The sequence below is a fragment of the Amborella trichopoda genome, chromosome 3 (assembly GCF_054954075.1).
Source record: "Amborella trichopoda isolate Santa Cruz 75 chromosome 3, AtrichopodaSantaCruz75HAP2 v2.0, whole genome shotgun sequence".
Classification (NCBI taxonomy): domain Eukaryota; kingdom Viridiplantae; phylum Streptophyta; class Magnoliopsida; order Amborellales; family Amborellaceae; genus Amborella; species Amborella trichopoda.
The window spans coordinates 4907248-4919832 of record NC_142338.1 but is presented as its reverse complement, the minus strand read 5'-3'; the positions used below and the strand labels follow the sequence as shown (position 1 = coordinate 4919832).

Here is a 12585-nt window from a genome sequence, read left to right as displayed (position 1 = left end):
ACTATTTATGAAATTTGAAATCTTTTTATTTTTATTTTTTATATTCATATATTTTGATGTCGAGATGATCATTTAGAGGGTTTTCCAATATCAAAACGACTTTTTTTGATAGATTTTTGAGGTCCACCTTGGTTCTACATTAAGGAATCCTAGTTAAAAAGCTTTTAGAGCAGCCGAAGTAATTTGTTCTTGTTTCCTTATCCATTGCAAATCGTTTTTTTAAAAAAGTATAAAATTAGACTATTTATTTTTGGTACAAAATGATCAAAATTTTGACCATTAGATGTAAAATTGGATAGCTGCATTTATTTCATTGATTAAGCTCAAACTTTAAAAACATTATAAAAAAATAAATATTCAAAACTTAAATTTTTTTTTTCAAATTTTGTGACAAATTAAGCTATTAAATTTCACATTCGACGATTACAATAACCCCTATACTATTGGTCAAAAGTCTCATGATCATACCGCCTTTTCTAGTTTTTTTTAAGAAAAAGTATAGCGTTGGAGACGTAAAATAAAAAATAAAATAAAATGTAGCATGACACGTTCCCTAAGGCAACTAAAAATCAATATTAAGTGGTGGTCCCACCAAAAGCTCCAACACAACCGTCTAAAAAAAGGCCTCAAATAATACTATTTTTAAAAATTATTTTTATTTATGTTTACCGTAGCATACATTGTCAAACTCTTTTAATTTTTGAATCCAAAGATGGAGGAAACGCATAAAGAGATGAGTCAGCCGACTTATATAAACACTGTCTAATTTTGTTTAGGCCAAAGCAAATTAATACTTGGCCAAAGTTTTATTTTTTAGGTAACGAGCCTTTACCTGTTATGTTACTAATTAAGAATGATATTACATGTTATGTTACTAATTAAGAATGATATTACATTTATAGTCATTTAACAAGAATGATATTACATGTTATGTTACTAATTAAGAATGATATACATTTATGGTCATTTAACATCCCTTACAAGGGAAACTCTAGAGATGGCAAAAAAAATTATGGGTGTGGTTTGTATAATGTTGGTTGAAGCCCTAAACAATTAAAGTAAAACCCACCTTAAAATTGTATCGAAATATGATTTTTTAGTAGCAAAAATATTTGTGAGGACCTGAAAATTCACTTTCATATCTAATTATAAAATTTAAAGAAAAAGTTTATATAGAACCGAGGCTCTAAACAATTCAATTAGAGCCCACCTCAAAAATTCATTAGAAGATGTTGTTTTGATGGCCAAATATCTTCAAATTGATCATCTCGACATCAAGATGCATGGACATAAGAAAAAAATAGATTTCAAGTTTTGGAAATAGTGCATCTTGTAAAGCACTTTGGACTGTCAATTTTCAAGATTTTTAAAAGTTCATAGATTTATTGATCTACACTATTTTTGAAGCTTTAAACTATATAATTAAATATCAAAATATATTTTAGGGCTATCACAAGTATTTTCAATAGAAAAACCACATTTCTCTATACAATTTGAAGGTGCATTCTAATTTGATTGTTTAGAGCCTTGGCTCTATACAAACTGCACCCAAAATTTAAAGCTTCAAAAATAATATAGATATTTATAAACAGTTAAATTTAATAAAATTGATTACCTAGATAATGCATTACAATATACACTATTTCTCAATCTTAAAATAAATTTTTTTTTCATATTTTTACATCTCCAGTTCTTTGACATTGGAACAATTTCTTATAGTAAACGGCCTCAACCTTATATCAGAGAGAGAGAGCCTTTGTTGATCAGAAGCCGTTAAAAGTTCTTCTCCCCTCTCCTCTTTTCGCCACCTCTTCTATATTCTTCTTCTTAACCCTAGATATCTCTGCTCCGACCTTTACCTTTTTTTTCTTTCTTATGTTTTGGGACGATTTCCTTTTTTTAATTGTGGTTTTCTTATTAATTTGATCCTGTTTTTGTTTTTCCCACATTGCATTTCAGCAACCCAATGAGAAAAAGTTGAGGACTCTGAATTCTGAGGTTTTTCCTCCACAAAAATCAACTCTTGATCTCTCAAGTTCTTCACTTTTCCATTTATAATATAGTAAAGTGCTTGAATTCAGGATCTCTTGATCTTTATTTGTTTTTTCCTACTAGTTCCATCGCCTTCATTTGAGAGTAATTTCTCTGATTTTCCTTAATCCGGGGAAACGGATGAATGAGTTTCCTGTTTTGTGCAAATTGAGTCATCTTCAAAGGAATTATTGTTTAGCTTTCAGAAGATGTCTGGAAGCTAAATTTTGGACCTGATTTTATTCGAAGGGCTGTTGCCTCTTGCATCTCAATTGCATAACGGGAATTGAAGGAAATTTGGATTTGGGTTTGAAGATGACGAATTTGTATGGCGATTTTAACCAGAAGATTGATTATGTGTTTAAGATAGTTTTGATCGGGGATTCTGCGGTGGGAAAGTCTCAGCTATTGGCAAGATTTGCTAGAAATGAATTCAGTTTAGATTCGAAGGCTACCATTGGTGTTGAGTTTCAGACGAAAACAATAGTTATCGATCACAAGACAATAAAGGCGCAGATATGGGACACAGCTGGGCAAGAGAGGTATGGCGTCCATCGAAACCTTTGCGAGCTCTTGCCTGCGTGTTTAAAAATTACAATTTCATTAGAATTCATCTCTTATTTTAGTAGCTGAATTGGATTGATGGGCCTTTTTTTATTTCTATTTTGGATTTGGAAATTGTGTTGTAATACCTGCTGTAAAATTTTTACTTTATTTCTCAGGAATGATGCCTGAAAATTTGTGTTTCTTCATTATTCTTTATACAATGACACCTTTTTGTTGTTGTAGAAATTGAGGTGTTTCATGGGTTGATTTTTGTCTGTTATTACATGTTTGAGATGTATGATGAATATCCATTGTTCTTTAAGACAGAAATATTTCGTCATTTAAAAAATTCATTGCAACTAGGACTCTTTGTAGGCTAAGAGTTCTTTGCTTCCCAGGTCTTAGCCTTGGTCATTTTCGGGATCTGTTATTTACCAAAAACTGCATATATATGCATTTGGTTTTTTTACTGTAGCAGATGTACATACCTGTATAAATCTTTGTATAAGTATGCATATGTGTGTATATATTTATAATGGTAAAGAGCTGACACCCAATCGGGTCTAAATGATGTGATTGTCATGGTTATAATGGGCAACGACCACTGCTCATTCCATCAAATATCACCAAATAATGGGTGATATCTGAAAATAATGGTTGCTTTGCCAGTTATAATGGCCATCGTAAAGGTACTGCCTCTTGGCCTTTAACGGTTATAACGGTTTTCTGAATCTTGCCCCAAATGACTTTAATGTATGTCAAGAAGATCTTTAATGAAATCCAACTACTAACAGTTCGATCCATCAAGTTAATCTATGTACTTTGAAAAATTACTTCAATGATTCTTTATCACCTAAACCAGTGAAGACCAAATATGATGCTTCCCTTAAAGTCTATCTAGGACCAAAGATGATGCTTCCCTTAAAGTCTATCTGGTTGCTTGAGAGGTTACAATTTGACCATGTCAGATCTTTGGAGAAGGAACCCTCAAGGGTGTACAGAATCACTCCTTTCTTGTCCTTAATTTTCAATCATCCCTAATTGCCTGTCACTTTCCTTTCTTCTCAAACTTAGAAGTTGATCCATGTAATAGAAAGGCAATCCTTTGCTTTTTCTTTATATATCCACAACATGTTTATTTATCCAAAACTTTCCCTCTTTAAAGTGTATTCACTATGTGCAAATATGCTGTCTCCTTCCCCTTTCACACACTTTACACACACCAGATCTGCATAAATGTTTACAGTCCGATACCTGAGGAAATCTTTGAGACTTTGCAGTAAAGCCTTGGGAACCTCCACCTCTTGTCCTTGAATATCTTGAACTTGATAGAAGATTCGACGTATAATTTATTTGCACCATGAGCGCTACCCAATCTTCAGCGGGAACCAGGATAGTCACTAGAGGGAGTTAAGATGAGGAAAATGGGGAAATTGGTCCTGTTATAAATGGACTGCATTAGAGAAAGGTTTAGAAAGATTCTATTATGCATGTGCTTTTCTATTCTGTTATGCATTTGCTTTTCTGATATGATTCGACAAAAGGTTGACTTCAGAATTAACAGTTCATTAGTTTGTGTGATGCTGAGGAAATGGTTAACTTGTTCAGAAGATCTAAATTTTCCAGTTCAAGTGGTTCCTGTTGAGGTCAGAGAACATAATTTGTACAGACTTCAGGAGCATGCTTGTCACGTCAACATATTTGTAAATTGGTGCTCTTTGGGGTCTGAAGGCATCCATATAGTAGTTTGATAGGGCCTTTTAGTATCCTCATCTGTGTCATTATGTGAGTTTGCTTCTGTGTAAAGGTCTCATTGCACGTGCATGGGTGTATGTTTCTTGATGAAATTTAAGGCCTATATCGGTGTGGCAAGTTGGTGTTGCATCCAAATACTAATAACATTGTATGCTATGAGTCTTATATAGCATTACTGTATGCTCTTTAAATGTACACCATCATGTCTTGATTTTCTATTTGGTTGAACTAACAAAGAGCAAGAGATAACAATTGAAGAAAGAAACTAAACCAAGTACCGAATTCTGCACTCATTGCACAAAATAAGCACAGCAACAAGGTTATCCTCATAGAGATTATGCCTATCAAATCAAATGGAAATGGAAATTTTGTTACTTACAAAACTAGTTTGAAACCAGTTATGGAATTCACTTCACTGTAGTGATCTCTTCAATGAAAATAATTTATTGATTTTATGTTGAGGAGAATTACTGACACTACGCAGAAGAAGGTAAAGAACCTATCCTTACTGTCTCCTGGTACCTTCTTGCCCAAAAGCTTAGGCATGTACCCTAAAGACCTATCTGTGGGGATTCTTGTGGATGGGCCTAAATTGTGGTCAAGTATGGCCCCAAAGACTGAAAGCCAAAATCTGGAGTCTGGACCTATCATATGATTTGATATTTGATAATTGGGCCCAAGCTTTTCGCAACAGAATTTTTGAATTCCTGGAAATGAGGAGAAGTTCACCACTTTCTTGGTTTAGCATATATATTTGATTGTGATTCATTCATCAAGAACTTCAGTTATTGGCTAAAGAATATGGGTGTTTATGTAATTTGAGGTTATCATGTAATGCTTATGGCAATAATATAAAAATTTATGAAATTAATCATATTGGATATCATTTTTATGAAACCATGGGAACCTATTTTCATGAGGCACATGACGTGACAAAACCATAAAGTAATAACTAGCATTGATTCTAGTCTGATTAAAAATATCATAAAACAAAGGGAAGTTTATCCCTCTATGTTAGTTCTGGCCCTTTGACATGCTTCTTAACTTCATCCTTCTTCTTGGAAACTTGGGGCTCATCATATCAGTCGCAATCTTACCTCTTAATCTGCATATTATATTCCTTTGAACCAATTTGACTCATCATCCCTGTCTATTCAATTCTGTTGTAAATCAAGTATAGTCAATCCTCTGCTTCAAGGCCCAGATGCCACATAGATGGTTTTGTAGTCCATGATGAGGTGACCTATGGTTCTGTGGAATGTGGCATGGTCCAAATCAGTGTCTTAAAACCTGGCTGAGTTCAATTGGATCTGGCCAAGTAACTCGGCCTTGATGCCCTGATGAGGCACGTATTTTAGACAGACTCAGTTTTGTTAAAATCACTTAAAAAATAAACAGTTTTGTTTCTAAATCACTGATAAATGATGTATGACTATGTTTCTATATAACTTTTATGTTTCTTGTGATGTTTTTGTGATTTGTTTCTTATTATACACTCTGATTTTCTAGTTTCCCTTTTTTTTCTCATTTTTCTAAATTGTTTCAAGTTTGAAATCATTTTTTTTCACAATCCGTCTTCCTTTCCAACTTTTGTAGACTTTCAATGATGTTTATAACTTCTTTTGTGTTTTACTGATTTTTTAATTATTTTTAGCAATTTTTAAAAAAAATTTTGGCAATCCATGTAGGACTTGGGTGAGTCAACTCGGACTCGCCCAAGTTACTCACCTCGGGCAGGAGCCAAGTCGTGAGCATGAGCGCAGTTTTTTTAACACTAGTCCTATTCCACGAGGCCATTTCCTTGAAAGGCCAATTTGCCTTTGAGACCTGAAGCACAATTCTCAGGCCTGAGGAGCACTTGGTTTTGTTTATTAGAACATCTGTGTACATTATGAATCAATGGTCTTCTCATAATGTTATCGATTGAACTGACATGCACATGTGCTTGAACCATAGAATGTGACACGCACTTGTATAAAAGGTATCTGATGTTGTAGTTGATGACCCCAAATATTTGCTAAAACTTTGCATAAACTTGAATAGGAAATCATTTTTTAACTCTTGTTCATTTGGCTTCTTTGAGTTTATGCTACCTGTAATGGCTTTCCGAAGTAACGGAATGGTGAGGCATTTTTGCGATAAGCATCTGGTTGTGGATTTCCTGAAGGAGCTTTGAAGGTTATTCCGGATCAAATACTGATCTCTAATGTTCTTTGGACCCGATTATTCAAGGGTTATTTTTAGTTGATCTAATTAATTAATTCTTTTTAGTTTGGTTCTGTTTTGAATTGATTCATTTTGGTATTTAAATGATAATTGCCTGAAAGAGATGAAATTGTCATTTCAGTTGTGTAACCTTATGTCATTTTAGAAGGGAGATTTCTCGAAGATAACATTTAGGATTGTATTGTAGTCAATGCATTACTTGTCTATTTCATTATAAAATGAGGACAGTTGCCATTTGTAATTATAACCATGTACAACATCTTCTTGTCTATTCATTATAGCATTCTACAGTTTTGCCTGAATTTTTTGCATCTTCTTGAGTTTTATGAAGTCAAGAGTACATTTGAATAGAAGGATGACCTCTCACACCCAGTACAACACCTGTTAGGAGGTGTAAGTTAGTTAAAGTGGAAGGCTCAAAAAGAGCAATGGGTGGGCCCAAAAAGATATGGTTGGAAGTATGGGGACTTATGGCCTCACTGAGGGTATGGCTCTTGATAGAGCAGAATGACAGACTATGATTTGTGTAGCCGACCCCAAATAGTTTGGAAAAAGGTTTTGATGATGATAACCCCTCACATATCTTCAGAGACTATAAGGGCTACAAATATTTCATTTGACAAGATTTTGTGCATGTCCTTCGCATACATGAGACTACATTGGGTTTGTGATGGTTATTGAAATAGGGGATTTTGGTTGCTAAGAGATGACTTGTAATACATTTATTATGTAGCACAATGGCAGGTTGGCATGGGTTTGGTAGGTGGAGGGCTGGACATGCAAGAGCCTTTTGGCCTGTATGCCTACAATGGAGTTTATGTGGTGATATTCTTGGTCTTAGGAGCTACTCATATATCGGAAGGCAATGATTGGACAAATATGTCTCACACCTCCTTCTACAAATACAACAGGAGGTTACTTTCTACAAACTCCGAGAAAAATAATTATAAAAAGCCACCTTGTAGAGAAAATTTAGAGTACAATAAACTGAGCCTCTAGTAAGCCTTGTAGTCGCTCCAGAAAGATCAGTATCTTGTGATAGTCCTTGTTATCCTGCTTGTTTAAGCCTGTAACGTGGTTCTTTTTCCTCAAATGTTCTCATTGCTACTTGTGCTGGTCTAGCACATCCCAGGCTTGGATAAATAACTGACCCTTGTTGGCTCCTTCATAGCTTGTGGTGGATTGGAGGATTGATGACCTCAAGTCTTAAAATTCTCAGATGAATGATTTTGTATTAGATTTTTGTGCATTCTATGTTGTGTTATGAATTATGTTTAAAAGAACAATTAAGGAGGTGATGACGTGTGATCTGGTGAACACATGGTGTTTTTTTGTTGTCTTTTCTTTGCATTACCCATATGAAATGCGGGTGCTGCCTTTCCAAAGAGGGGTTGCCAACTAATATAGGTTTCTACATTCCACACAAACTTGACACAAACACACATATAACAATGAATCATGTTGTTTGATGACATCAAGATCAAACCCATTAGGAATCGGTTCCTCTTAATGGTCTCTCACTTTACAAGGTTAAATTTATCTTAGGCAAACTTTTACAGGTTCAATGACTGAATGAAAATTTGGTAGTGCCACTTGAATGCACTTGTTCTGATTGTGTATGGTTAGAAGTGATTGAAAACTTCACTGTGCAATAAATAAAGTTTCCCTAAAGTTGGTGGAGTGCAACCAAATTAAGATGTTCATGCACCTTGAGTTAGTGGAAAGTTGAATTAAGTCTTATCACACAGTTGACAGTTTTTACTGAACTGTGGAAATTTTGGGGTCATCATTTGGGATAGCTTCTATTTTCTATAGAGTTGCTTTTGCTATGACCTTTTTTGCACTCAAAAGTGTAAATTAGGAATTGTTCCATGTAACCATTCTGTGCTGTTTGATGTGGAATGTTGTACTATCATGATTTCCCTGTGAAATGATAAAAGTAGAATAGCAACTACATTTCAGATGCTTTGTTCAATTGACGCTTCTTTATTATAGTATCTTCAATTGGTTTTCCTTGATGGTTCTTTATTTTAAGTACCTTCAACTTATCTGAGATTCGACTAGATATTTGCATATGATCAATCAGGACTGTCATTTAAACATTACATACATCTGATTTATGGCACAGATGGATGGCTTTGCTTTTTACTTGCAACTGTTTATAGTAGGAGGCCGTTAAATATCCGTAGCATAACATAATTTTGAGGTCTTTTTATTACTGCCATACAATTGATGTTTTCCTTTTTCATTTCCCTTTTCTGAAAAGTCATTTTGAGATATTCATTCTATAAAGTATGATGGCATTAACTTTCTAGCTGGTGATGACAATGAATTTTTGACCCTTAACTATAAAATTAATGGTCAGATCACAAGGCTTTGATAGTGACCAAGTCACCCTCTGTCATTGTTCCACGGGTCATCACTGTCCATTGAAGATGGTGATGGATAGTGTGGGTCACACCGTTAGATTCAAAACTGTTTGGTGTGCCTCTCTTTGTTTCCATAGCTGTTCATGATTTAGTGGATGGTGATGACCCAGTGGATTATGGTTTCCAAAGTCTTTGGGATTAAAACATACTCTCCCACCATCATATTCAACCTTACTAGCCTTGATGATCAAGGAGCTGTTTGTGTAGCGCATTAAACGGGAATTCTCCCACCATCATATTCAACCTTACTAGCTTTGATGATCAAGGAGCTGTTTTTATAGCGCATTAAACAGGAATTCTGCAATTATGGTACCTGGTTGTGCAGGAACATTTTTGCTGTGTGTTTATGTTGTACCCTTTTTGAACTCTTCTTGTTTGAAAAGCTCTTGCAAAATAGGGCCTAAACAGAAGTAACGGAATGAAAAAAGTTGTTTGTCAGTCATAATATGAGTACTTACATGGCATTAATTAATTTTCATTCTCAAAATTTGTGAGATTATAAATGTTGATATTTTTTAATACAATCATGACTCTATTGTGCTCACATGCTTAAGTTGAAAAAAAAATAACACAGGTATAGAGCGGTGACTAGTGCATACTATCGAGGTGCAGTGGGTGCTATGCTAGTCTACGACATGACCAAGCGCCAATCCTTTGACCACGTGGCCCGATGGCTTGATGAGCTGCGAGGCCATGCTGACAAGAACATCGTGGTCATGCTGGTTGGCAACAAGTCGGACCTTGGGACCTTGAGAGCTGTCCCTACTGATGATGCCAAGGAGTTTGCCGAGAGAGAAAATCTCTTCTTCATGGAGACCTCAGCCCTTGAGGCCACAAATGTGGAGAGCGCATTTTTAACTGTGCTCACCGAGATATATAGGATTGTCAGCAAGAAGGCATTGGTGGCTAATGATGATCAAGGAGGCAATTCAGCATTGCTTAAAGGGACCAAGATTGTGCTGCCTGGTCCCGATGCTGAGCCCTCAAATAAGAAGCAAATTTGCTGCTATTCCTCCTAGGGAGGCTTGAGCTTCCTAGGATGCCTAGTGCCTACTTTGGGTGCTAGTCTCACTTTTGGTTTTTGTGAAATTTGCGGAGATATATATTGTTTGTTATTTTTTTCTTTTTTAACTAATCGAGAAATTTGATTTGTCTTTGAGGATTTGTTTCATATGCATTTTTAGCTTGCTGCAGTGCCTCTTGGGAAAATTATTTTGTTTCTATTATGGTAAAATATATTGTGGTCCTTATTATCATAAGGTACGGGGTCATGAGGTTCGTCACCATCCAATTGATGGGTTTGTAGCAAGAAACTCATGTGTGCAGATGTACATGTTTTACTCTTGGGGGTTCCACCCTCTCTCCATCACCATCTAAAGGTTGATTGGACTGTCATAACCGTCATGGTCTAATGTCACGTGTGGTCATGAGGCCTATAATACATGTGCCTATTTCTTCTTTAAATGGTGAAACGCAGGGTTTTGGGGCTTTAATCTTGAAATCTGGTTTGAACTCCACTTATGCGATTGAGATTGACACTGGTGTTCTGCTTTTCTATTTTTTGATAAATTTTTAATCTGATAGTTTGGTAGATATAATATAGTAAAATATTCTTTGCCCATGCACCATGTATTAATCTACAAAATGCTCCTTTATAGAATACATGCAAATAAGGGACTAAAACATATATTATTTGTAAAAAAAGAAAAAATCCTAAAATAGAAACTTACAAAGAATTTATTTGTTTCTAATTTGAAACTTGAAAGATGCAATCTCATGATAATTTCACCTCATAAATTAGAATAACAATGCATGAAAGCCATTCAATCAAAAGTCCTCAATTCTTGATTTGACAAAATTCCATCAAAAAATCCAATATATATTAGGGTTGAATGACATTATCCAATTATTACGAAAGCCTAAATTTTCTTCATTTTTTTAACAAATAAATAAATTTGGGCTCAATCCCTAAAACTAAATTTTCATTTTCTTTGAGATTTTGTGTCTTTGTGTGCTGCTTCTATCTTACACCCAATCCCCAAACCTAATCCTGCTGCAAAGAGATTTTTTTGCCACCAATTATGTGAATTGCTGGTTTTTGTAGTCGTGGGCTCCTCAAAATTAAGAGATTCTTCTGGGTTAGAAATTAAGGCTGAGCAGAAGCTTTGACAGATAAAGAGCTTAGGGTTTTAGTCTTCTTGATTTGGCAAATTATAGAGGAAAAGTTCGGATCCTCTTCTTTTTCTCTCTCTAAAAACAGAGCACCCAAGTTCTTTTTCTCTCAAAAAAAAAAGAGTGAAGCAAACCGTTGAGTTTGAGATCGGTGGATTTTTATTCAACCTAAAAGAGAGAGCTAGAGAGAATTCACAGAAAGAGGATAAGGGATGGATGCTATACCACGAGAAAGTCAGAGAGAATAAGAGTAGGTTTATCGAAAGCAAATTTTAGAGAGAGAATGGTAAGATCCAATTGACACGAGAGTAGGTTTATCAAAAGCAGATTTTAGAGAGAAAAAGATAAAGATTGCACTTGTGTCTTTACAACAGATTTATGGCAAGCATATTTTAAAATGAAAATATTGAAAGGAGGCAGTTTGCATACGGATGCATAGGTAAGGCACACCTTCGAAATTTATCATGGTATATAATTTGGGAAAAGTTTATATAGAGCCGAGGCTCTAAATAATAAAATTTGTGCCTAACAAAAAATTTTTACTAAAAGAGGTTGTTTTGATGCTCAAATATCCTCAAATGAATCATCTCGATATCAAGATACATGGACATCAGAAAAAATAGATTTCAAGTTTTGGAAATAATATATTTTGTAACGCATTTCTGGACTGTCAGTTTTAAAGATTTTCAAGTTTTCATAGATCTGCCGATCTATGCTATTTTTTAAGCTTTAAATTTTATAAATAACGAGAAAAATATATTTTAAAGCTATCACAAAGATTTCTAGTATTGAAACCACATTTCTAGACACTATTTAAAGGTAGGCTCTAATTTGAATGTTTAGAGCCTATGCTCTATACAAAACGCACCCATATAATTTTGATGTAAAATGTTCTTAGGATTTTCTCAAAATCTATTTTTATATATAATTATAAAATTGAAAATTTCAAAAATGGTTACAATCGAGTAGATCTATAACATATGAAAATCTTGAAAATGGACGGTGTAGATAATATGTTGTAAAATGCACTATTTCTAAGACTTAAAATCTTTTTATTTTTCATAGTCATACATTTCGATATCGAGATGATTAATCAAAGGGTTTTTTAACATTAAAACTACCTTTTCCAATGGATTTTTGATGGGCATCGGTAGTTCTACATTATAAGGTAGCATCCTTATATAAAAAATTTCCATATTTAAAACACATTTTTTTTGGTTGATGTCTTCAGTAGTCATACGGTTCGTACCTAATTCATATATTGATGTTTTGGGTGACCTATCAACCCTAAGATATCAACGGTGTTTGGCATGAAATTGTGCTTTGAATCACAATTATTGAAGGAGGATCACCATACAAATATTTAATGAGAAAAAATTCATGTATTTTTTTTCTATGTACTTAAGTAGGTGTGATGTTAAACTTA

The 12585-nt window shown here is 34.4% G+C and overlaps 1 protein-coding gene across 1 annotated transcript; it reads left to right on the top strand.

The window, feature by feature from the left end:
• Positions 1–1816: 1816 nt before the first annotated feature.
• On the top strand, positions 1817–10180 carry LOC18439901 (ras-related protein RABA4d). Its single transcript, XM_006850056.4, has 2 exons — positions 1817–2573; positions 9562–10180. Exons 1-2 carry the CDS (start codon positions 2347–2349, stop codon positions 10004–10006), a joined length of 672 nt encoding a protein of 223 aa, XP_006850119.1. The 5' UTR covers positions 1817–2346; the 3' UTR covers positions 10007–10180.
• The last annotated feature ends 2405 nt before the right edge of the window (positions 10181–12585 follow it).